The sequence below is a fragment of the Choristoneura fumiferana genome, chromosome 30, assembly GCF_025370935.1.
Source record: "Choristoneura fumiferana chromosome 30, NRCan_CFum_1, whole genome shotgun sequence".
In the NCBI taxonomy this organism is placed as follows: Eukaryota; Metazoa; Arthropoda; class Insecta; order Lepidoptera; family Tortricidae; genus Choristoneura; species Choristoneura fumiferana.
The window spans coordinates 7,617,277-7,641,267 of NC_133501.1; the positions used below are offsets into that span (position 1 = coordinate 7,617,277).

The 23,991-nt window shown below is 40.0% G+C and overlaps 2 protein-coding genes across 7 annotated transcripts; both read right to left on the reverse strand.

Annotated features, from left to right (window-relative positions):
• Window positions 1-178: 178 nt before the first annotated feature.
• Window positions 179-10,715, reverse strand: LOC141444714 (uncharacterized). The gene is made up of 13 exons (XM_074110319.1): window positions 10,602-10,715; window positions 10,311-10,454; window positions 9,941-10,075; window positions 8,398-9,102; window positions 7,933-8,063; window positions 7,064-7,138; window positions 5,569-5,710; window positions 4,897-5,009; window positions 4,117-4,213; window positions 3,377-3,541; window positions 2,698-2,799; window positions 1,607-1,705; window positions 179-981 (listed from the first exon to the last, which is right to left on the reverse strand). Exons 2-13 carry the CDS (start codon window positions 10,446-10,448, stop codon window positions 838-840), a joined length of 2,046 nt encoding a protein of 681 aa, XP_073966420.1. The 5' UTR covers window positions 10,449-10,454; window positions 10,602-10,715; the 3' UTR covers window positions 179-837.
• A 1,637-nt stretch (window positions 10,716-12,352) lies between these two features.
• LOC141444716 (uncharacterized) lies at window positions 12,353-23,974 on the reverse strand. Of its 6 annotated transcripts, none has more exons than XM_074110324.1 (11): window positions 23,684-23,974; window positions 22,602-22,736; window positions 20,849-21,661; window positions 19,853-19,980; window positions 18,658-18,732; window positions 16,719-16,832; window positions 16,128-16,224; window positions 15,193-15,357; window positions 14,110-14,211; window positions 13,169-13,267; window positions 12,353-13,055 (listed from the first exon to the last, which is right to left on the reverse strand). In XM_074110324.1, the coding sequence occupies exons 1-11, from the start codon at window positions 23,822-23,824 to the stop codon at window positions 12,912-12,914; spliced, it is 2,013 nt and encodes a 670-aa protein (XP_073966425.1). In that variant the 5' UTR covers window positions 23,825-23,974; the 3' UTR covers window positions 12,353-12,911. The 6 variants fall into 6 exon arrangements, with proteins under 6 accessions (XP_073966425.1, XP_073966424.1, XP_073966422.1 ...); XM_074110323.1 differs by having other exon boundaries at window positions 19,853-19,989; XM_074110321.1 differs by having other exon boundaries at window positions 18,658-18,742; window positions 19,853-19,991.
• Between the last annotated feature and the right edge of the window lie 17 nt (window positions 23,975-23,991).

Here is a 23,991-nt window from a genome sequence, read left to right on the forward strand (position 1 = left end):
ACATATACATGCATATATAAATATTTACTTCAATAAATCTCAGATACATTTTTTAAATACATCCAACGAGCTGCTAAACAAATCTATTTATTTTTCTATCTATTTTATTCCATACTTAAACTAAAGCAAAAAAATTAACACAGTCATGAAAGTAACAGTTAACAATAACATTTATTCAATTTGTTTTAGAATATGGTGTCTTGTCAAGGTAGTTAAATGAATATAAAAAACACATTTTTCATTTGTTGATTTATTTTGTTCTTTATTTTTCTTTCATTCTTAGGTTTAGGTTTTTATAATAGTTATAAAAAGTAAAATACAGAAAAGTACATACAAAATAAAAATATTATAAAAACCTAACCTAGTTTGCCGCCGGTAACGGGGCAGGGCCCAAGCTACCGGTGGTCAGGGCCGCAGAGTGAGGAACCTCCGGACGATGCGTGCCGTGTCCAGAAGTACCGCCTTCTGTATCTGCCCCTTGATCCAGCCATCTAGCGAGAGTCTCTTGATTTATTTTATTATTTATCACTTGCAATATGCTTCTGTACGTTGCAGTTGGCACAATTATTTATTCTGCGCACCTACTCTGTAGCGTCCTTTAACGAGGCGGCCACTAGATGTCGCAAACTGCAAGATTCCGTAGTTTACTGTGGCAGTCACTAGATGTCACTATACTGCCGTAGTTCTGTAGTTTTTCTGGGCAAGTACTAGATGGATAGTCGTCCTGTAATTCTTGAGGTAGGCACAAGATATCACTATACTGCCACCAGTTGTCACTAAATGTCACAAGATGCCGCCGCATAGTAGTTCCTCGTGGCGGGCACCAGACGGCGCTGTTCAGGTGGCAGCCTTCTTATTCCGCTTGCGCGGTGGCGGTTTGATCTTCATGTGCACGTATTTAATGTGTGTCTGCAGCGAGCCCGACTGTGTGAACGTTTTAGAGCAGATGTGGCACTGGTACGCTCTCTCACCGCTGTGTATCTAAAAAAATAAGTGTATTTTATTCCTTATTACCCCGGCTCGCACCTCTGAGTTTTTCGAAATTCATGTGCGGAATTACATTTGAAATTTACCACGAGCTTTGCGGTGAAGGAAAACATCGTGAGGAAACCTGCACAAACCTGGGAAGCGATTCAATGGTTCGTGCGAAGTTCCCAATCCGCACTGGGCCCGCGTGGGAACTATGGCCCAAGCCCTCTTGTTCTGAGAGGAGGCCTGTGCCCAGCAGTGGGACGTATATAGGCTGGGATGATGATGATTCCTTATTCATTACTTATTGCTGGGCATGTTTCTAGAATCCATGGGGGCAACAATTCAATGGTGTGTGTGAAGTCCCCAATCCGCCCTGGGCCCGCGTGGGAACTATGGCCTAAGCCCTCTCATTCTGTGAAAAGGCCTGTGCCCAGCAGCGGGACTTATGTATATCGACTGGGATGATGATGATGATGAATTATTGTGGCCTAAAAAAAGTGTGCTCGAAAATTTTAAACACGCTAGTCTAGGCCACAAATAAGTTCTCGCCGCATCCCGTGTTTATACGCTGGATGGTAATAAATCACGTTTAACCGACCGGACAAAAGGCTCGTATTCACCCAGCCGTACTTACCGCCTTCCGGTGCTGGTACAGTGAGGACTGGTGAACGAACGTGGCGCCGCACTCCTCGCAGCGCCACTTCCGCGCTACCGAGTGCGTCTCCGAGTGCACCTGGTGATGATAAATTAATAATAATAAAGACATCTATTTCGTCCAACATGGCCCATGCAATGGTACATACAATACTTTACAGTCTAATAGGCATAAAAAAAAAGTAACTAGGTGGCAAAACGGCGTGACGCCGTTGAGTCACTGTCCCGGACGTTGCATTGCAGTGTTGCACAAAATAATTATCAAGATAACTATCTTAATAATTTTAGTTTATTGTGATAATTATTAACGATAACAATGTTTATATCTGAGTGTTAAGTTATTCAAAGTCAAAGTCAAAGTCAAAATATCTTTATTCAGTTTAGGCTATAACAAGCACTTATGAATGTCAAAAAAAAAATCTACCACCGGTTCGGAAAAACCCCTGCTGAGAAGAATCCGGCAAGAAACTCAACGAGGTATATATTTTTTTTAAAACAGATTTACAATATTATTAAATGATATACATCACAAGTATTTAACACAGCTTTATTTTTAACACAGTAGGTTCGCTATTTGAAGGGATCGCTAATGCGGATCGGAATTATTTCCAAATATCCCTGTCCATGATATAATCATTCACTTTATAATACGCCTTTGATTTTAATGTCTTCTTGACAATAGATCTGAATTTTGTATCCGTTTCGTAATTTTGTATTTTGTATTCGAGTTCACATAGTGTGTCTGTTAATACGACAAATGTTGACAGTTATTAAATGTTATGTTGTTGGATAATAACCGGCGTTTGTAATACAAACGCAAGGATCGTGTGTAAGGTTAAAACGTGCCGGCTTCCTTGCGTTTGCTGAGCGTTCGACTTGCGTTTGTATCAATGCAAACAAGTGCAAAAAAATCGTCGCGCGAAGGTCCCTTATCAACTGTACTAAATATCTCGAGAGCAAACATTCATATTTTTTACACAAATATCTGCGCTTATAAATGCTTTGCCGCCAGGCTCCCTAACCACTAAGCTATTTGGTCGTCAATAGTATAGAATCGTCCACATAACTTACATTGAGGGCGTAGGGCGACATGTACGCCTTGGGGCAGACACCGCAGCGGTAGGGGCGCTCCCCCGTGTGCTTGTTCATGTGGATCCGGAGCGTCGCCATGCACTGGAAACAAATAAATAATACCTTGAATAAAACACACACACGTCTGCTTTGCACAGCGGTCGGAAGATTCTTGTATACTTTATTTTTGTTCAACAATAAAAAGTATAATGTAGTGAAAAATATTAAAGGCTGACCAGAATTATATAAAATCTCGCCATATTGCGGAAAACCAATAGAACTAACTTCTTGCACTGGTAACACTAAATTCAAATGTGATCTGTCTATTGCTGTCAAAGTTTAACGTTGTTTGCGCGTGGTATTTTGTGTTTTTGTGCGTTAAAATGCCGAAGATTATCCTTAGCCTTGGAAGGAAAATAATTTACAATGTATAAAAGAATTTATGATAGAAAAAGTCCGAGGGATTAGAAAATATTCCTTCAAATAACATCACCAAAACCCGTTGTCAATATGACTGGTAGGTATCGTATAGTAAGTGTAAACAAATGTTGCAATATAAAACGTAGAAGTGCCGTCCTCGCGTCAGGTTTTTTATATTCCTGGTCAGCCTTTACAATACTGTTTTAACAGTATAATTGGTAACGCTAGGTGGGGACGTGGTGAAGGCACTGGCACTCACCGAGACGCGTTTCCCGCAGTGCTCGCAGACGGGCGCGCGGGCGCGGGTGCGCCGGCGCGGCTTCTGGCGGAAGCCGGGTCGCGCCGGCGCCGGCGGCCGGATCAGCCGGTGCACGCGGTCGATGTGCGTCGCTACCGACTCTTTGGACTCGAACGTCTTGCCGCACTGAGGGATATCGATATAATGTATAACTATTCACACTACAAATATTATGCATACATAATTAGTTAAGGTGGGGCCACATGCAGTCGCTCGATCTGGTCACGTGACATTAAGCGATAAAGCTGAAAATGTTGCGCTTTATCGCTGGAAAAAAATACCTCTTCAATATCGGCAAACACAGTGTTATTTGAACTTTCTTCCACGCACGACTAAAGTATGGAACCAGCTTCCTGGGACGGTGTTTTCGAAGCGGTACATCTATAAAAACGAGCCTATCAGTCTCTCAAAGGGCCGGCAACGCACCTGTGATATCCCCCGTGTTGACAGGTGTCCATGGGCGGCGGTGATTGCTTCCCATCAGGTGACCCACATGCTAGTTTCCTCCTCTTATATATAAAAAAACAAAACGAGGCAAATAGAAAAAAATGCAAACGTTTTGCCCTTTAGAGCATAAAACAATATTTTATATTATGTTTTAAACATCATAAATTAGTAAAAAGCTTTGGTAGACTAGTGTCTACTAACTCTGCTCTCGTAGTTTAAAAACTAAATGTATTAAAATACAGAGCACTGTATACCATGTCACACGTGAACAGCTGCAGCGCGTGCTGTTCCATCCGATGCGTCAGCAGATCCTGTTCGTTCGCACACACCTCACCGCACTTTGTACACGAACTGCAAAAACACAAAAGCATATGATACATAGGGTATCATTTGGCAAAAGTTTCAATTTGTATTTTTGAAAACATCAGGCTAAAATATTTATAAACCCGGCTAAATATCTGGCTGTTTAATTTTTGCTCTCTTCACACATTAAATTAAAACTAATTTAAAGGTATTAACATATTACACTTTCTTAATAGATTTGTGTTTAGATATCAATAAAAATTGAACATTGTAGTTTTCCATGGCGGGCACTAGATGGCGCTGTACTGCCACCACCTCGTGCTGTTCGGTAGCGTGGCGGACACTAGATGGCGCTGTTCACTTTATGGTTTGACCTTCTTTGTGGTCATAGATAGAATAAAATACAAATTTTCTTTAATGAATGCCACAAAATCTGTATAATTTAGTTAACATTAACAAATACCTGGGGCGTAGCTACCGCCGAATCTGCCGTATCAATTATACGGGGCCCCCGACGTGCGTAAAAATTGAAAAAAATTTGAAAGAAGTGACAGATTTTTTTATGCATTTTTTTTTCTTTTGTGAGAAATCTTTACCCTTCATAAGGGCTCCCAAACAAATTATTATACGGGGCCCCGCCAAGGCACGCTACGCCACTGATAAATACAAAAAGTAAAGTAGAGTATGATGTGGTGTTATCGCTTAAAAAGCTCGCCCGTGAGCGTGTGTACCAGTGTTTGTTGTCGCACTTGCCGGCGGGCTGCGCGCGGCGATGTCTGTCGATGGCGTCCTGCGACTCGAACCGCAGCTTGCACGTGCGGCACCGCAGCGTCGGCAGGGCGGGCTGATCAATAAATTAATGCCATTCTCAACGGATTTTAAATACCCTCGTTAACCACAGGAGAAATCTCTTTAAAGAAATATAGTTTTTTTTCAACCTTGTTAATTTTTTGGCAACATTTCAGTGACATCAGGAGCAAGAGCAATACATATGGTGATCTAACGGTATTTATTAGAAATTCTTTGCAAGGTATTATTTTTTTTAAGAAAAAAACCTGAAACATTTCTTCAGACATTCAGACTTTATTTGTTTTAGAAAGAAATAAAGAAAATACATTTATTTAACGCCATAAAACAAACATAGAACAAATACATGACGCTAAATAGGTCCCCACTCAGCATAATGCCACGGCAAACAGTGGCGCTGATTTTCAGTGAGGACCTTAAAAAAAAAAGTTTTAAGTTAGTTTGTTGACTTTATTGTGTTTATTTTCAAGTGGCTCCATAATATAAAAAAACGTATATTTAGCTTAGTCATACTTGATTTCTAACAAGCTAAACATAATGGTAATTTTGAACTGTTTTAAACCATGTAACTCTACGTCGTGGCCTCAAATACTGACCTCAGTCTCATGCGAGCGAGTCTTGTGCGCCCTCAACCCGGCCGCGCTGATAAAGGTCTCACCACACAGCGTGCAAGTGCCACCGTCTGCTATCTCGCTCGGATGCATCATACGCATATGCGTGCTGCGGGACGTCACCTTGCTAAAAAACCAACGAGAAGGCAATGTCACAGAAGTTTTGTTAAATTAAAACTAATAAATGATCACTGACAACTCTATTTAATCTGAAACAATAACAAAAAGTAAATAATGATACTGATGATGATGATGATGAATGAACAATGATATACACGCACCAGCTATAAAGTGCCTGTGCATTATAAATAATAAAAATAAATAAAATAAAAACCTTGGTTTTTCAACAATTTTATAGAAAAAAAATATTAATTCACTCATTCATTATTTATTGGCATTCAATGTGGTTAACAGAAAGTCTTATAAATATGTATTTTGATTTCCAGGACACATTTAGCTAAATTACAGCATGCAAAATGTACACCTTAAATCTAAATTTCTTACAGCATTGCTTGAATTGCTTGCACAAAAAAATAAGCTTAATTGGGCAAGTAAATTAAGGCTCCGTTTCCACCAGAGATGTGCGAGGATGAATGCGAGAAAAGTGTTTTTCATGAACCAATAGAAATACTTCATTTACCTCGCCTTGCTCCACTCAGCTGTTTCCACTAGAGGTATGCTGTGGGATGATAGGTAAATGAAGCGTTTCTATTGGTTTACAAAAAACCTATTTAGTCCGACAGTTAGATTATGGAAAAATATGGGACGCATATTTTCTGGTTTATCAAATTATTAAAAATCGACAAAGGTATAGATCATCAAACTTCCGGAGTGGGGCTTGTGACGTCGCTATTAGATAAAAATCGTACCATATAGTGACTTCACTCGAAACTTCTAAGCGCTGTATCCTCGTCATTTTTTGTTTGTCGAACAAAAGAAAAAATACGTGTACAATATTATTTTCACTTCTCATGCTCGTAAAGTTCGTGTTTATGCTGTATCTAGGCGACATAAAATGACTTTTTATGCTCTAGTGCATCAATCTTCGTCTAAAACTAACCCAAGACCAAGGTAATCAGGTGTCAACAGCCACAAACAAAAAAGTTTCTATATATTATTTAAATATTTTTTAATTTATATAAAACTAAAAATCAATCAAATCAATCATAACAAATTACTCAAATTAGTAAAATTAAAATAATGGAATTATTATAATAATGCATAAAAAATAAAAGGTACATAGAAAGTGAATCATTGTTTCCACTGTTGCTATTTTATTTCCTCGCCATCGAGGTGAAAAGCAGAGTGTAAAACTCGAGCATTAAACCCATTTTCCCCTCGACGTGTCTATATGAACGCCTCGGGTAAAATGGCTCGTTTTATGCTCTTGTTGTACAATCTACTATTAATTATCTAACTGACGGACTAAACCGGTTTTTTTAGTCGTCTAGCCTATTGAACCTCAGGTTGGTATACTCACAGGAACTGCTGGTCGCAGTGGTCGCACTTGAAGACGGTGCCCGCGTGAAACGCCGCGTGCACCGTCGCGCTCGCCCTGGGACAAACATCCAACTACAAACCATCATCCCAGCCTATATACGTCCCACAGTTTGGCACAGGCCTCCTCTCAGAAAGAGAGAGCTTGGGCCGTAGTTCCCACGCGGGTCCAGTGCGGACTGGGTACTTCACACACACCATTGAATTGCTTCGCAGATTTTTGCAGGCTACCTCACGATGTTTTCCTGCACCGGGCAAAGCTCGTGGTAAATAAAATAAATAAAAATACACCTTTGGCCTCATCTGCACTTAACATCTGGGAAGATAGGGATCAATCACGGTCAGTTATATGTATAAAAAAAATGTAATTTACTTATATACTTGTGTCTATGTATATACTTGTGTTTTCTGTACTGTTTACTGTATTGGTGTGCAATAAAGAGTTATTGTATTGTATTGTATTGTAATTTCGCACATGAATTTCGAAAAACTCACGAGGTGCGGTGCGAGCTGCGGGGTTTGAACCCACGGTCCCCTACTTAATAGGCGATAGGTCAAACCACTAGGCCACCATGGCTTCAACCACAATACCAACTACAAAAAGTAACCAGATGTTGGTTTTAATGCTGGGAAGCAATTTAGCATTGAGCAATTTTAAGTTCAGCATTTGCTACCAAATCGTAATTCATAGTAATAATATCTACTGTCGTCCTAGACCCAGTCCTGGGCCCTGGATCCAACCTTGCTACTATAGGCTGATGATGATGATGATGATTATAATGATGATGGCAGTGTAATCCCCATCAATAGTGCCAGTTCGACGGCTAGCACGGTACAGTACAACCGACTCACTTGGTCCTCACGATGGTGTCGCACGCGCAGCACTGGTACTTGAGGCGGTGCGCGTTCTGCACGTGGCGGTGGAGGTTGGTGGGAAAGAGAAAGCGCACGCGGCAGAGGCGGCACTCGTGCGCCCCGCGGCCCTACACATATACAATGTTTTAAACATGCTCACAAATTTATTATTTCCAAGAGTATTGTTTCTGAGAGTAGTCAAAGATTTAGAAGTTGATGACTTTGTAGCGAAAAAGTGTACCATTAGACGCTACGGCGCGGTACTGAGAAAGAAGTGCCATCTCTTTGTGTCCTACGGTAATTGCCAACACTACTTTCTCTGTCGTAATTCCTAATAAGTGAGCTGACTCATTTCAAAGTTGACACATTTCGACGCGTACGCAGTATGGTAAGGGAGTATCCAAACTTCTAAATTTTAGGAAATAATTAATTCACATGCTCTTTATTGCTAATCTCACTTACCACGTCATGAGTCTTCATATGGTTGTTATAAGTACTCTGCGAAAGAAATCCTTTAAAGCACAATCCGCATTTAAACACTGAGCGGATATAATTATCTGTCTGCCTCCTATCATCCATCTCTTTCCCCATATCCTCCTCAGAAAGTGATATAATCTTAAAATTATATTTCTCTTCAAATTCTTTGAAACCTTCTTCTTCACAGAACGGTTTCAACCTCCATGCTTGTCCTTTCTTCTTTGTTGTACGTTTTTTTTTCTCAGTCTTGTTTATGATTAACTTCCTTTTAGAACTATTTACATCCTTTTTGATAGTTTTATCAATACGCTCAATTGCGTTTACCTGTGGAGAGTTCAAACTCTCTTTAACAGTCTGATCATGGCTTTCTACTATATTAACTTCTGGAGTGTCTTGTGGAGTAACTATATCTTCAAGCTCTGCATGTACGATTTCTGGACTATCATCGAAATGTGTATAGTCATCATTAGCACAGTCATCAACATTATTAACAATTGTATCAAAATCTTTAACATCATTTTCAATGTTGCTCTCTATTAAAAATATACAACTATTGGGACCTGATTCAGTGTCTAATTGTTTGTCTTCATGTTTTAAAAATTTCACGTTTCTATTGCTGTAGTCATGGGAAAATGTGTGCATCAATTTGTGGAACTTTCTGTCGATACTTCTTAAGTAGCTTGTTGTGATCTGTAAAAAATAGTTCTATAATATTCAAATTCTCTTTTGCCATTAAAATTTATTCACATTGCAAACTGGTAATATTTTTCTAACTTGTTTGCATATTGATAATTCTGTGTAATGTTTTTTTTTTACTGGGATGGGTCAAAATTTGGCAAAATTGCAATTGAAATAATGAAAAAGCTGCAATATTTTTCTGTAATGGTTTTGTGCATCTGATAACAGAATTATTCAAGATAAAGATTATTATTATTAAGATAAACATAAATGCAAGCAGTTTTTTATTTCTTCAAATATATTATTCTTATTTGATAAATCAAGTTGTGGAAGATTTTTTAAATATCTTGAAAAAATACGAAGATATAATAATACTAATAATAATAAAAGATATTGACATATTGATTGAGATATTGACGAAACTTGTTGTTGATGAGTAGTACCTATTTGTGATTTAAATATTCTTTTATTTTTTGACTTAAATTTAGTGATCCTGGTTTTGTTTAATGGTGTTTGTGTGTGTGTGTATTTTTATTGTAATTTTCTATATTTATGATTATTTTGATTGACATATTAAACTATCAATTAAACAAAGAGATGACGTCATATGATACGGCTGCTCATATGATAGAAAGTCCATACTACATTTTATTTTACTAGAAAGAGATGGCATGAAAACTTCATTAGCTGGAATCTTCCATATTTTTCAACATATTTTATATCATTATTATTTTATATCAAATTAACATATTTAGAGAAAAATATTCCCTATTCATTCATCAATAGCAACAAGTGTGCGAAGAGAGGGAATACAAAAGTGATCAAAATTGGAGTCAAAAAAGATACTTACATAGTGTTGATGGATGAGTGCATCCTTGAGCAGGTGTTCCGCTCGCTGGCAGCGCGCGCGCAGCTCTCGGGCCCGCAGCAGCAGCGCGCGGCACCACACGCAAACGTGCTGCGGGAACCCGTCACACACCGACAACTGGAATGTTTAACATATTACTGTCTCTGTTTGTGTATGTCTATTTTAGGTATGCAAACGCAATAAGCACTCTATGGCATCCACTGTTTAAAAACTGCTTTTAAAGCCGTGTTTATCAGCTTCCTCAATTATCTTCAGTAAAGTCCAGTTAACTAGTTGAGAAAGTAAGATAAATATGAACTTTTACGACAAAATACGATGGCAAAGTAATGATACTATAAACTAAATAACTCACCGTGGAACCCATTAAATCCACAAACACTTGGTCGAGACCCCATTCTCGAATATTAAATAACTTTGCATCGGTTGCGAGACAAATCCGACAAGCCAGCAAACTTTCTGCACCATTTTCTTCCTTCACCCTTGCAGCCATGAAAAACTGAAATTTTACCACAATACAATGTAAACGCATTTTCCAGTAAATAATTACTCCCTCACTATAAAGCGTATGTTATGTACACCACACGCACACACGCAAGCAGTAAAAAAATGTTATTGTTTTTTTTTTATAAAATAATAAACAAACCTGCTCTCCTGAGAATAAAGTGTATTGACCTCTTTTTTAGTTAACAGCTGTCATGTCAGTTTGACAGTTAACAAGTAAGTTGCCATATGTAATAATTTTGATATATGGTAGTTTTTAGGGGGTTTCCTAGTCTAAATGGCAAAAAAAGCGTCTTTCCGTCGGTATCGATGTGATACATTATAACTACAAATACGCCGACAAATTGATAGATAAAAAAAAAATTAAGTGAAATAAATAGTAGTTTAGTGTTCACCCAGTCCATGTAAGTGAACGGTTGTTTATGGATAAATGAAAAAATTCGCGTGTCGCGACTATAGTATAAATAAATTATGCATTGCGAATTTAAAAAGATAACTTTCACAGCTAAGAAGTCTTCATGAAAATTAGATACAATATACAATGGTCACTCAAGATATGTCCGAATGTTTCCAACAAAGCCGTAGTTCCTTGTCAAAGATCGAAAGGAGAGCCAACCGTGAACAGGGCTCTCGCACTTGTATTAAATAATAATGCGTCAAGCTCGAACGGCTTGATACGAACTTCGAATTTTGCACTTCATACTCGTAGTATAGGGCTTGAGATGACGAACGAATGGCACGCGCGCCAGTTGAGGCACAGGCAAAATAAACTGGGCACGTCGCTGATCTAGGAATGTATATAATTGGTAGTTTTACTGTCGTCCACGCAATCACCGAGTTAAGGCTCTTTAATGGCACATCATCGCCACACTATTATTGTTTTCGAAAAATGGCACATTCACTAAAAGGTTCGCCATCCCTGTAATAGACTCGTTCGTAATTCCTTATTTATCGCCCTTAAGACACAAATGTACTATAACAGCTCTGCATTGACAAATGTAATAATCCATAGGCTACTTTTTATTCCGATATTACTAGGGGCATGTTAAATACTAAAATCTCAACTGCTTAGGTTAGAGCCATTAAATTTTACACGAGTGTTGCTATACAACGTTACTGAAGACCACATGTTTTTTTTGGAATTCCTGTTGGGATTCAGTCTTCATCATCATCAGCCGGAAGACGTCCACTGCTGAAAAAAGATGTCCCCCTTAGAACGACATATCGCCATTTGCATCCACCAGTTGCCCGCAACTAGTGGAAGCACCCGTTTTGTTGGGAATCCAGCAAAACCCCGATATTTCAAAAATGGTATTATTGACGTGGGAAGAAGCTACAATAGAGATAACTCTCTCATGCAGGTGTTATGGCTGGAGACCGAAGTTCGAAGGAAGAACGTTAGAAGTCTTATTTATGAGTAACGATATCTCTTGTCCGGGTGAGCGGTTAGTTCCAATGGAATGCCGAAAAAAAGTTTCTTGTTGAGGGCTACGGCATAGATGTCGCTAGCGTCGCTGCTTATGTGACTAAGTAAGAAACACAAGCTGAGATATGAGGTGCATAGGGAAATTCGTGTCTGTACCGTTGACCATCAGTGGTGTAGCGTATAGCACGCGGTACGGATTACCGAGGACTGGGTTCGATTCCAGTGATGGTCTTATTTTTCTGTTTTTTCTGTGCATCTATATTTCAGTTTGTATTTCATTTCGGTTTTTACGGGATGACCGTAAAAGTAAAAATTTGGAATTGAAATAAAAATTACAAAAAGATTCCAAAAAACCAATCTTAATCTTATTTATGCGTCCGAGTTGAGAAACTTCTATGACGCGATACAGGATGTTGAAGTTTCGATATTTGTTCACATTTAAGCATTTAGATAAATAAAACAACACATACCATTACATTTATTTATTTGTAATTATATTATTATGAAAAAATGACTTTCTGCCAAGTTTCTTGCGGCGCATTCTTCTTGGCAATGATGGTCATTCCGAAAGCGCTGGTAGTTTAAAATATGATGTGTAAAAGTGCCCATTGCGGCCTTTTTACTGAATAAATCATTTGAATTTGAATTTGAACATATTTTAGTAAAAGTATAATTTATATAATAATAATTCATTTCTTTCAGACAGAACAAGATATCTGTAATGTACGTAACAATACAAATATACATGGGACCACGTGTACAAGCATCGTTTGACATCAAAATACAGCCACCGCCCTGTAATTTTTCGTGGCGGGCACTAGATGTCGCTACACTGCCGCCGCCCTGTAGTTTCTCGTAGCGAGTACTAGATGTCACTATACTGCAGCTGCCCCGTAGTTTACTGTGGCTGATACTAGATGGCGCTATACTACCCTCGCCCTGTACTTATAGTTTCCTGTGGTGGACACCAGATCTCACTAACCGCTGCCTTATTATATTTCCGTGGAGGGCACCAGATGGCGCTGTTCAGGTGGCAGTCTTCTTGTTCCGTTTCCGCGGCGGCGGTTTGACCTTCATGTGCACATATTTGACGTGTGTGTACAGTGAGCCGGATTGAGTAAACGTTTTACAGCAGATGTGGCACTGGTACGCTCTCTCGCCGCTGTGTACCTGCGGGATAAATTATATACAATGTGTTATAATATAAAATAAACCAGATATATTGTAGCTAGTGACGTGCCAGTTTTTTGATGGCAGTCCCTATGTATAGTATGTGTACTTACAGCCCGCCGGTGGAGGGACAGAGACGACTGCCGCATGAATGTGGCGTGGCACTCCTCGCAGCTCCACTTGCGGGCCCCGGAGTGGACAGGCTCGTGAGTCTAAAACACAGTAGAGACACTACTTTAGAATCGAGGAGATTTATTTACTGATTTACCATGCTTCGTGGCCATTCGTTAATGAACTAAAACAATTTGTTTGCTCACCCGCTACCTTATGATAGCTAAGTTTATGCAAGATATGCGTGTTCATGCAGTTCCCCCTCCTCCACACTGTAAGAACACACACAAATCAGACCAACCCATCCATCACCACCACCACACTACACTGACGCTTTTCAAACTCAACCAGAGCTCATCTTTAGAGCAACACAACCGTACACCATGCTACCAGATGTTAGACTAACAACCACAACAAACGTTTTCGTTTGTCACTGTAACTCCCTACGTACCCACCTATATATGTTTTTTTTTAATTTTGAAATACAAGATAACCAATAAAAATTACTATGGGGACATTAACATTCATCATTCCAGTCTATATACGTCCCACTGCTCGGCACAGGTCTCCTCTCGAAATGATAGGGCTTAGGCCGTAGTTCCCACGCGGGTCCAGTGTGGATTGGGAACTTCACACACACCATTAAATTGCTTCGCAGGTTTGTGCAGTTTCCTCACGATGTTTTCCTTCACCGTAAAGCTCGTGGTAAATTTCGAATGTAATTTCGCACACGAATTCCGAAAAACGCAGAGGTACGAGCCGGGATTTGAACCCACGATCCTCTGCTTGAGAGGCCATAGGTCAAACCACTCGGCCACCACGGCTTTGACATTACATTGGAAATATTAGAATGAATAGAAAATTACTATGGGGACGAGTCAAAAAAACGGTGCACAATACTGCACGCCCATAACTTCGAGACAGGGAATATGTTAAACGTTACCTTGAGCCCGTGCGGCGTGACGTAAGTCTTGGGGCACAGGCTGCACTTGTAGGGGCGCGCCCCCGTGTGCGTGTTCATGTGGATCTTCAACGTCGCCATGCACTGGGAAACAACATTATGAATGTTAGCTTGTTTTATAGTCATAACGGATACATAGATTAATAGATTAAGATTAAACACATATAAAACACGCAAGACTCAAGAACAAACACACGTATTTTTTTGAAAAATATCTGCTTCCGACCTGGACCTCAAGCTTGATAGTCAGGCATTTCTTTATATGGCAACACTAGCGCCGCCTACTCTCATGGCAGCACTAGCGCCGCCTACTCTCATGGCAACACTAGCGCCGCCTACTCTCATGGCAACACTAGCGCCGCCTACTCTCAACGCGACTTCAGTGCCGCCCACCCTGTTGCTGATGCTGCCTATCGTGCATGATACATACTTTATAAGATCTTCATCACAACATTTAATTCTGAACATGAAACTACCGTGAGACTCACATATTAAATGATATTGTAACGGATAACTCACGTCTTAAACCGGTTAGCTCGACATGTTTCGGGCTACTTCGTAGCCCTTCTTCTCAGGAGCACGCGACTAGGCGACTGCCGCAACCAACACGCACACTAATTAGTTTCGTCGGGCAGTCGCGCGAGCAGAGCGGTGGCGCGTAGTGTGCGTATTGCGGCAGCCGCCGAGTCGCGTGCTCCTGAGAAGAAGGGCTACGAAATAGCCCGAAACATGTCGAGCTAAACTCGGTTTAAGACGTGAGTTATCCGTTACAATATCATTTAACATTTAATTCAATAAAGAGTTTGAGTTAGTGTTTCCTACCTTGTTGCTAGTGTCGCTAACCCTGTTGTGAGTTACCTATCCTGTGGCTTGTGTTGCCTATCTTCTTACTAGTGTTGGCTACCCTGTTGCTAGTATTGCCCTGTCTCATGACATGGCTAGTGTCGCCTACCCTATCGGTGATGCTGGCAGCTGCGTGCCCGGGCTTACCTTATCTGCCCGGCTTTGGCGCCAAGCCGTATTCTGGAGACCTGTGTCCTGCAGTGGCACGGTAGCATGACTCACCGTGGAGCGCTTCCCGCACACCTCGCAGACGGCGTCCTGCTGTTTGTTGGGCCTCCTGGCGGGCGGCGGGCGGTGGCCGGGCCGGCGCTGGACGGGCTTCATCAAACGGTGCACGCGGTCAATGTGCGTCGCTACGGACTCTTTGCTCTCAAACGTCTTGTTACACTGAGGGTATATATATAATACGACTAGTACCTGGTCGACCGAGCTTTTCTCGGTCTAAAACTCGATTATAAGCGATTTCCCAGAGATAAGGGCAAGCTAAATCGATTTGTCATCCCCGAAAACCCCTGCATACCAAATTTCATCGAAATCGTTGCAACATTAGACATTAGCAAAAAAAGACAAAAAATGTTGAATGGAAGCCTCCCTTTAATATTTATTTTATTTTAATTTAACTATTTATTTTTAGAGTGATTATACAACTAAAAATTCTGTGAATATTTCAAGCGTCTACTTGTTGCCTTTATTAATATCGAGCAAAAACTGCAAAAAATCACGTTTGTTGTATGGAAGCCCCCCTTAAATAATTATTTTATTGTTTTTAGTATTTCTTGTTATAGCGGCCACAGTAATACATAATCTGTGAAAATCTAAAGTGCCTAGCTATTTCGGCTCAAGAGATAGAGTCCTGTGACAGACGGACCGACAGACAGACAGCGGAGCCTCAGTAATAGGGTTCCGTTGGCACCCTTTGGGTACAGAACTCTAAAAGGGCTAATGAGTGCTGAGGAAGCGAAAGATGAATGTCAGGATCATAGCCTGTGGAAACTAACTGTCTCTACCTACCCTATCCTTGGGAAAGAGGCGTGATTGTGTGTATGTATGTACGAGTATGTTCTTTTTATCCCTGTAAAGTTTACAAAATTCACAGAACGAAGACAAAGTTACCGGCAACAAATAGTCAAGAAACACATTTGAAATACATTGTGTACCATATCACACGTGAACAGTTGCAGTCCGTGCTGTTCCATCCGATGCGTCAGGAGATCCTGTTCGTTCGCACACACCTCGCCGCACTGCGTGCACGAACTGCAAAAATAAAAATAAAAAACATTCTATTTCTCACATGCCTTTTGCGCTTATAACGTCATGTAGTTTCCCGTGGTTGCGACCACATAGCTCTACACTGTCATGTAGTTTTACGTGGCGGTTACCAGATGGCTCTACTACTTACAGCTGTCCTGAAGTGTCCCATAGCTGATCTGTAATTTCCCATCGTGACCACCAGATGGCTCTACTATAGCTTTAAATAAATTTCCAGCTACCACATGACTTTGCTACAGCTGTCCTGAAGTTTCTCATTGTGGCCACCAGATGTTGCTTTATAGGTGGCTTTCTCATCGGTTCTTTGACTATAAGCGAGTTTTAGGTGTACGGTCAAGGACTTTAATTTATGAGCCTCCATGGAAACATTTCAGGGTAAACGTCATAGTGACATCGCGTTCATTAACAAGGAAAATATTAACAATTTTTCCTTTGAAAAGGTTCCATAGTGGCTCATGAATTAAAGTTCTTGAGTGTACCTGTGTGTGTTGTTGACACTTGCCGGCGGGCTGCGCGCGGCGATGCCTGTCGATGGCGGTTGACGACTCAAAGCGCAGCTTGCACGTGCGGCACCGCAGGTTCGGCAGGATGGGCTGACGAACGCACAAAACAAATTTTATTCATACGTATAAAGAACCATGGAATTGATATTTTAAAATAATTCGCGCAGGATTATCATCTTTTGGAAAAAAGAATCAAGACAGTCGGTTGGTCATTCAAAACGCTCCGTAGTCGGTTTCAAATTGATTATTTTTCCCGCAATATTTCTTGTCAATATTTTTATTTAGGTTTTTTAAGATACTTAGTTCGAGTTTATATTTCTCTTTCCTTTTTTTCTGTATGTGAATCATCAGGTACCTCGTGCGAACGCGCCTTGTGCATCTTCAGCCCGGCCGCACTGAGGAAGACCTCGCCGCACAGCGCGCACGTGGCGCCCTCTGCCGTCTCGAGCGGGTGCGACATGCGCATGTGCGAGTTGCACGTCGTCGCCTTGCTGGAAAACGGGAAAACAATTCAGACCATCCATCGCTTGGTAATCATCATCATCATCAGCCGGAAGACGTCCATTGCTGAACAAAGGCCTCCCCCTTAGAACGCCACAATGAGCTAAAGACTGACCAGAAATATATGACTTCTCGCCATGTTGCGGAGTTTCATTGGAAGTTTTCTTACACTGGCAATAATTATAAAAAAATATATGCCTCGTTGAGTTTCTTGCCGGATTCTTCTCAGCAGAGGTTTTTCCGAACCGGTGGTAGATTTTTTTTGACATTCATAAGTGCTTGTTATAGCCTAAATTGAATAAAGATATTTTGACTTTGACTTTGAATGATTGTCAGTGTCACTGTGGCGGTTTCTTTGAACAATAACAAAAAATGCCCAAAACGATCCGTAGTCAACAACGGATCATTGTAAATAATGTTTATAATAAGCTACTGGAAAAAAACGCTTGGGAAATGAAACTATTTCACTGCAAAACCTTTCCAAATTAACATCAGAGCTAACAGGTAAACGTTGTAGACAAGTCAAGATGTCATTGCTCCGACTATACTGAACTATTGCCATATAAATAAGAACAATAGCGCCCTCTTGACAATAGTCATATATTTTTGGTTTACCTTTACAACTCGCCACTTGCGACCACCGATTGATCGATGTCCGATGTGTGCGGCCAATGTTCTTCATCCCGATATTCCTACGGGATGGAGATAAAATCTCAACAGCTGGGTATGCAACATTTGTCATATCCACGGTGTAATTTTCGGAAATTCTCACGGGAATTGAAATCCACCACACCACCACCACCACCACTGGATTGAGCTTCACAATCCCAAAATTCTGTCCACGGAACGTCATTTTTACTCAAGAATGGTACGTGAAGCAGTTGAAATAAAAAAGCATAAGAATTTCAACCGGGACGATGGGTATAAACTTTCATTTTCGTGGAATCCTGTTATTAATAAGTGTCGGCATCGGGATGAATGTTCGGAGGGACGATCGGACGTTGTTAGTGTTGTGTGTCGGTGTGATAGGGTGACTAATAAAAGTGACCAAGTGCGGGTAGTTCGTGATGCGAGTGCCGGTACTATTAGTGATCAAGTGCGGGTAGTTCGTAGCGTGCGCTGCTAGGCAGACTTGACACCCCACACTTCAGTCTACTCATGACCACGGCAACTGTAACGTTGCCGAAACGTCGAGGTAAATATTACTCGTGTAAAAATAGCGTGATAAGTCCCGTTATGGTATTTTGACTATGAATGAGAATCACGAAAGTTTGAAACGTTATATTGGGAATTGAAATGTTGGTTCTAAAGATGTACGCGTGCAAAACACGGGGGTAAATACTAGCTGGTTCATAATACCCTTGAATTTATTGTGTACAGACTAATGCACATTTGAGTGGCACGCGGGACTCACCGGAACTGCTGGCCACAGTGCTCGCACTGGAATACTTTGCCCGCGTGGAACTGCGCGTGCATCTCCGCGCTGTACCTAACAAAGACTAACATGTCAATAAATTCAACTCGTAACACCTTAAGGCTGAGTTTACACCAGATATGTGCGAGGATGACTAACGAGGAGTGTTTTTCATGAATCAATAGAAACTCTTCGTTTACCCATCCTCGCACAGCACAACTCTAATGGAAACAGCTGAGCGGAGCGAGGCGAGGTAAGTGACGCGTGACCTATTGGTTCATGAAAAACACATTCCTCGGAACACATTCTCGCAGATCTCTGGTGGAAACAGAGCCTTAAGACTATTTAGATGAATTATTAATATATTTTTTCCCCATTTCTTTTTTTTTCCATAAGTTATTACAACAACTACTTTATTTTCTCACACGATTTAACAGTGACACGTATTTGTGACTGCTGCGGGATGTGCGCTATGCGTAACGTAAGAGCTTAGTGGACCGTATTCGGCTCCGGCAACGTTCCGCTAAGCCCTTACGCTGTGCCAGCATTTAGGAGGTACGAATTATTTGACACGACATGCGTGTCACTGGCATAGGAGTAAGAACTAAAAAGTCACAGACGGTCACTGCCGCTGGAATGTATTACGTCTGTGACACGTATACGTGTCACTGGCATAGAAGTGACTGCTGTGGGATATGCGTAAGCATAGCGTAAGAACTTATTGGATCGTTGCCGGGCCGAACGTGTTTTGTGTGCGACACCGCCTTTTTGCTTAGGAGGGAAGAATACGGTATTTGACTATTTTGTATATGTTTTACAAATTAAAACTACACAGTGCCTGTTATCGAATAAAGAAACAATTTTTAAGCTACCTTTACAAATAACAAAGTTATGAGGGTTTGAAATTCAATATTAGACAGAGAAAGACATACTGGCATGTGACGTCACACGCCAGTACCGCCATACTTGCTGCATAGAGAAAAGCGTTTGAGAAAGAGACAGGTAAATAGATTTTTCAAAAATTCACTATAAATCAATTTTCAACCGTTTTAAGATTTCTCTTCGCTAAAGACTGTCTGTATATCTATATTTTCATAATAATATTAAGATATGGCAAATTCAGGAGTTGTCAAATACCGTATTGACGTTGTTTTGTTTTAGTTAACTACCTAAACCTTTCAAGTGCAACTCTTACTTGCTATTGATGGTCTCGTCGCAGCGCAGACAGTGGTACTTGAGCTGATGGTTGTCGCGCATGTGGTCGCGCAGGCCGGCCGGACGGAAGAAGCGCTTCCGACACAGCCGGCACTCGTTGCCGCGCGCCTGCAAGCCCTCTAATGCATCACTGACAGGTAGTGCCAAAAGAGATAAAGTGAATGATTACAGACAGCTACATGAAGTACTGATTGCGTAATAGGAGAATGAATTAAATGAATAAGTGAATGTCAAAATCCTGCTGTCATTACGTGACAGGTTCTTGTGTGCGTGACCTTCTCTGGTGGCACTACACGTGCACTATACGTGTTGAAATAATAACTTAACCTTTTCGTCGCCAACAATTCATATATACGCAATACGCACCGCAAGGTTCCACGCCAACGACCTGTATATACGTCCATTACTTCAATGTAAAAGCAACCTTCGTTCAATTGTGTTAAGATTCAATTTTAGGCATTGCAATATGGAAACAGGGCGTATGTTTAATGTCTTTTGTATTTGACGTGGCGGCGAAAAGGTTAAATCATTACATATTATATATGCGAATGTTTGTCAGTGTATGTGTGTATGTATGTTTGTACACTAAAACGTCTGGACCATACATCTAGTAAATAATTGAACATTTTTGGTTTGCAACATTTAAAACAATAATGTCGATCTCACATATACTGGTATGATATAGTAAGTAACCTGATAGGGTTGGTCCAGTTCGTTCAAGTCTCCCGAATCATCCCGTACTTTAAGTTTTTAGACTGCGTTTTTAGGCGCACCAGTGATGTGAGGAATGTGTGTTTCATGAACCAATAGAAACACTTCAATTATGTACCTCAGCTCGCTCCGCTTAGCTGTTTCCACCAGAGCAGTGATGTGTACATGAAGCATTTCTATTGTTTCATGAAAATCACATTTCTCGCATCACATGCTCGCACATCTCTGTTGGACACGCAGCCTTACAGGTGTAATTGATACTTACTAGATCGTGAACCTTCATATGGTTATCATAAGTATTTTGGGAAAGGAATCCTTTAAAGCACAAGTCACATTTAAACGCAGATAATTTATAATTATCCGATTCCTTCCTGTTTTCCATATCTTTCACCATATCGTCCTCAGAAACGGATACAATCTTAAAATTATATTTCTCTTCAAATTCTTTGAAGCCTTCCTCTTTGCTAAATGGTTTTTGTCTCCACGCTTGCCCTTTCTTCTCTTTTGTTTTTTTCTCAGTTTTGTTCTTCACTAGCTTCCTTTTACATTTTACATCCTTTTTCTTAGTTTCATTGCTACACTCTGTAACATTAATCTCAGGGAACTTCTTTTTACAGCTTTTTACATCCTTTTTTATACTTTTATCATTACAATCTATCATATTTATCTCAGAAAACTTCTTTTTACAATTACTTGCACCTTCGTTCACAGTTTTATCAATACACTCTTTTACATTTAACTGTGGAGTGTTCACATCCTGATTAACAGTCTGATCAATACTCTCTACTATATTTACTTTTGGAGTGTCGCGTGGCGCTACATCTTCGAGCTCTACATAAACTATTTTTGGCTTTACATCGGAATGTATATCACTACCAAGATCATCGTCATCATCATAAGTTGCATTTGTACCATATTCCTTAACATAATTTTCAATGTTGTTCTCTAGAGTAATACTTATTTTTGTTTCTGTTTGTATGTCATCATACTGAAAAACTTTCACGTCAATGTTCTGGGAAAACGTATGTGAAAGATTGTGCAATTTTCTGTCGATGCTTCTTATGTAGCTTGTTGTGATCTAAAAAATTCAAATTCATTTTTTTTAAACTGTATACACAAATTTATTGACGAATAAGAATAATAATAATGATTCATTTTGTCATCGCTCTCTGTCGATGCTTCTTATGTAGCTTGTTGTGATCTAAAAAATTCAAATACATTTTTTTAAACTATACACAAATTTATTGACGAATAAGAATAATAATAATGATTCATTTTGTCATCGCTATCGCTACATGTAATCATATTCAGAGGCTGTATTGTCTAATGCGTGGAAACGATCGTAATTCCGAGTAAGTTAGACAATGAGAGGCCCTGGCGAACTTAAATAACGAGTCTTTAACTGACTTTAAAAAAGGAGTTTTAAGAATATCTTGTTTTAGTGTTCCGTACCCGAAAATTCCAAAGGGCTTTTTTCCTGTTTTTGTTGAGGCTTTGACTTCTCCAGGTGATCATGCCAGCCTCATGGGTGCTCGCTCATTTTCCCTACGCAATTATAAGTGGTATATGCAAAAGGCCTTGTCAGTGGCTCTGAGAGCCAACAATTGACCTGGCACAAACCCCCAAGAACTCTTCTCCTCAAGTCTGAGTTCTGAGCACATTCCAACAACAAATGGGACAAGTCTTCTACCTTCTGGCAAATCTCACACAGAGGTGATGGTTTAAGTCTCATCACGTGTTTTTTTGTTGGGATGTGTCCGGAACATACCTTGAAAGCAGATACTAACACTTGTTTGTTTGTTGATATTATGGTGTAACCATATTTTTCTTACTAACATAGTCATTAGAATCAAAATCAGAATATTTTTATTGTATAACTGTGTAACTTAGATGGTAGTACATATAAGGTAGTTTCATTAAGGTTTTTCTTTATAACTAACATGCCAAAATAAATGATTTATTAATATTAATAAAGTAGTATGACTATGCAAAAGATGTAGCTTGGTGGCATTACTTACATAGTGTTGATGGATGAGTGCATCCTTGAGCAGGTGTTCCGCTCGCTGGCAGCGCGCGCGCAGCTCTCGGGCCCGCAGCAGCAGCGCGCGGCACCACACGCAAACGTGCTGCGGGAACCCGTCACACACCGACAACTGGAACAGCATTAGGTATTTGAGCTGGCCATAGCTAGGACAGGACATTTTCACTATGCTATGTAGCGTTGAAAATGGCCAACTTTATTTTGTTCTGTTGCAGTAATTTTATGAAATGTAATGTAATTGTTATGTAATTTAACGAAATGTAATGTAATGTTATTTTATTTATATTGTTATTAATCTTATTATTGGAACCATGGTGACCTAGTGGTTTGACCTATCGCTTCTCAAGCAGAGGATTGTGGGTTCAAATCCCGGCTTGTACCTCTGAGTTTTTCGAAATCATGTGCGAAATTACATTTACAACAAGCTTTATGGTGAAGGAAAACATCGTGAGGAAACCTGCACAAACCAACGAAGCAATTCAATGGGGTGTGTGAAGTTCCCAATCCGCACTAGGCCCGCATGGGAACTACAGTCCAAGCGCTCTCATTGTCAGAGGATGCCTGTGCCCAGCAGTGGGACATATATAGGCTGGGATGATGATTAATATTATTTATATTACCTTTGACAATTTCAATATAAATTCTTGTAACTTGACATTTATGTAAATTATAATGTAATATTATATTGAACTAAAAGAAATTCTTTGCTCACCCGTGACGTCGTAAAAATACTATAAAATTTGATGAGTTTGAATTTTTTCAATTCCAGAGATTAGATACATAAAATAATTCGAGTGTGCCTCCTCATAAGGAATCTAACTAAACCAAACAAAATTTTAGCTCATGAGGTTAGGTTGCCTCGCTCAGTGGGTACTCTCTTACCTACTGCTCATTGAATGACGATAATGTAAATTTTGGCACTAACTTAACCTTTTTTTTATTATTTTATTTTGCTTTCTCTTGAAGATTTGTAGCTGTAATATTACTATGATAAATAATTAGCTTAATTGACTTAAGCTACAAAAGCCAAATAAAAATATTAGAATGCAGATAACTCACTGGAGTGCCCATTAAATCCACAAACACTTGCTCGATGCCCCATCTCCGAATATGAAATAACTTTACATCGCTCGCGAGACATATTCGACAGGCCAGCAAATCATCAGAACAATTTTCCTCCTTCACCGTTGTAGAAGCCATTAAATCCTTAAAGTTTCACTTAACATAATAATTTAACCACAATTTTCTCGAAAATTATTGTCTACAACATGTATACAACAAGAATAACCAAAACATGAAGTAAAGTGACATTTCGAGCTTCTGGAGCTTAAGAAATACGGTCCATACTGCCTTAACAATTTAACCGA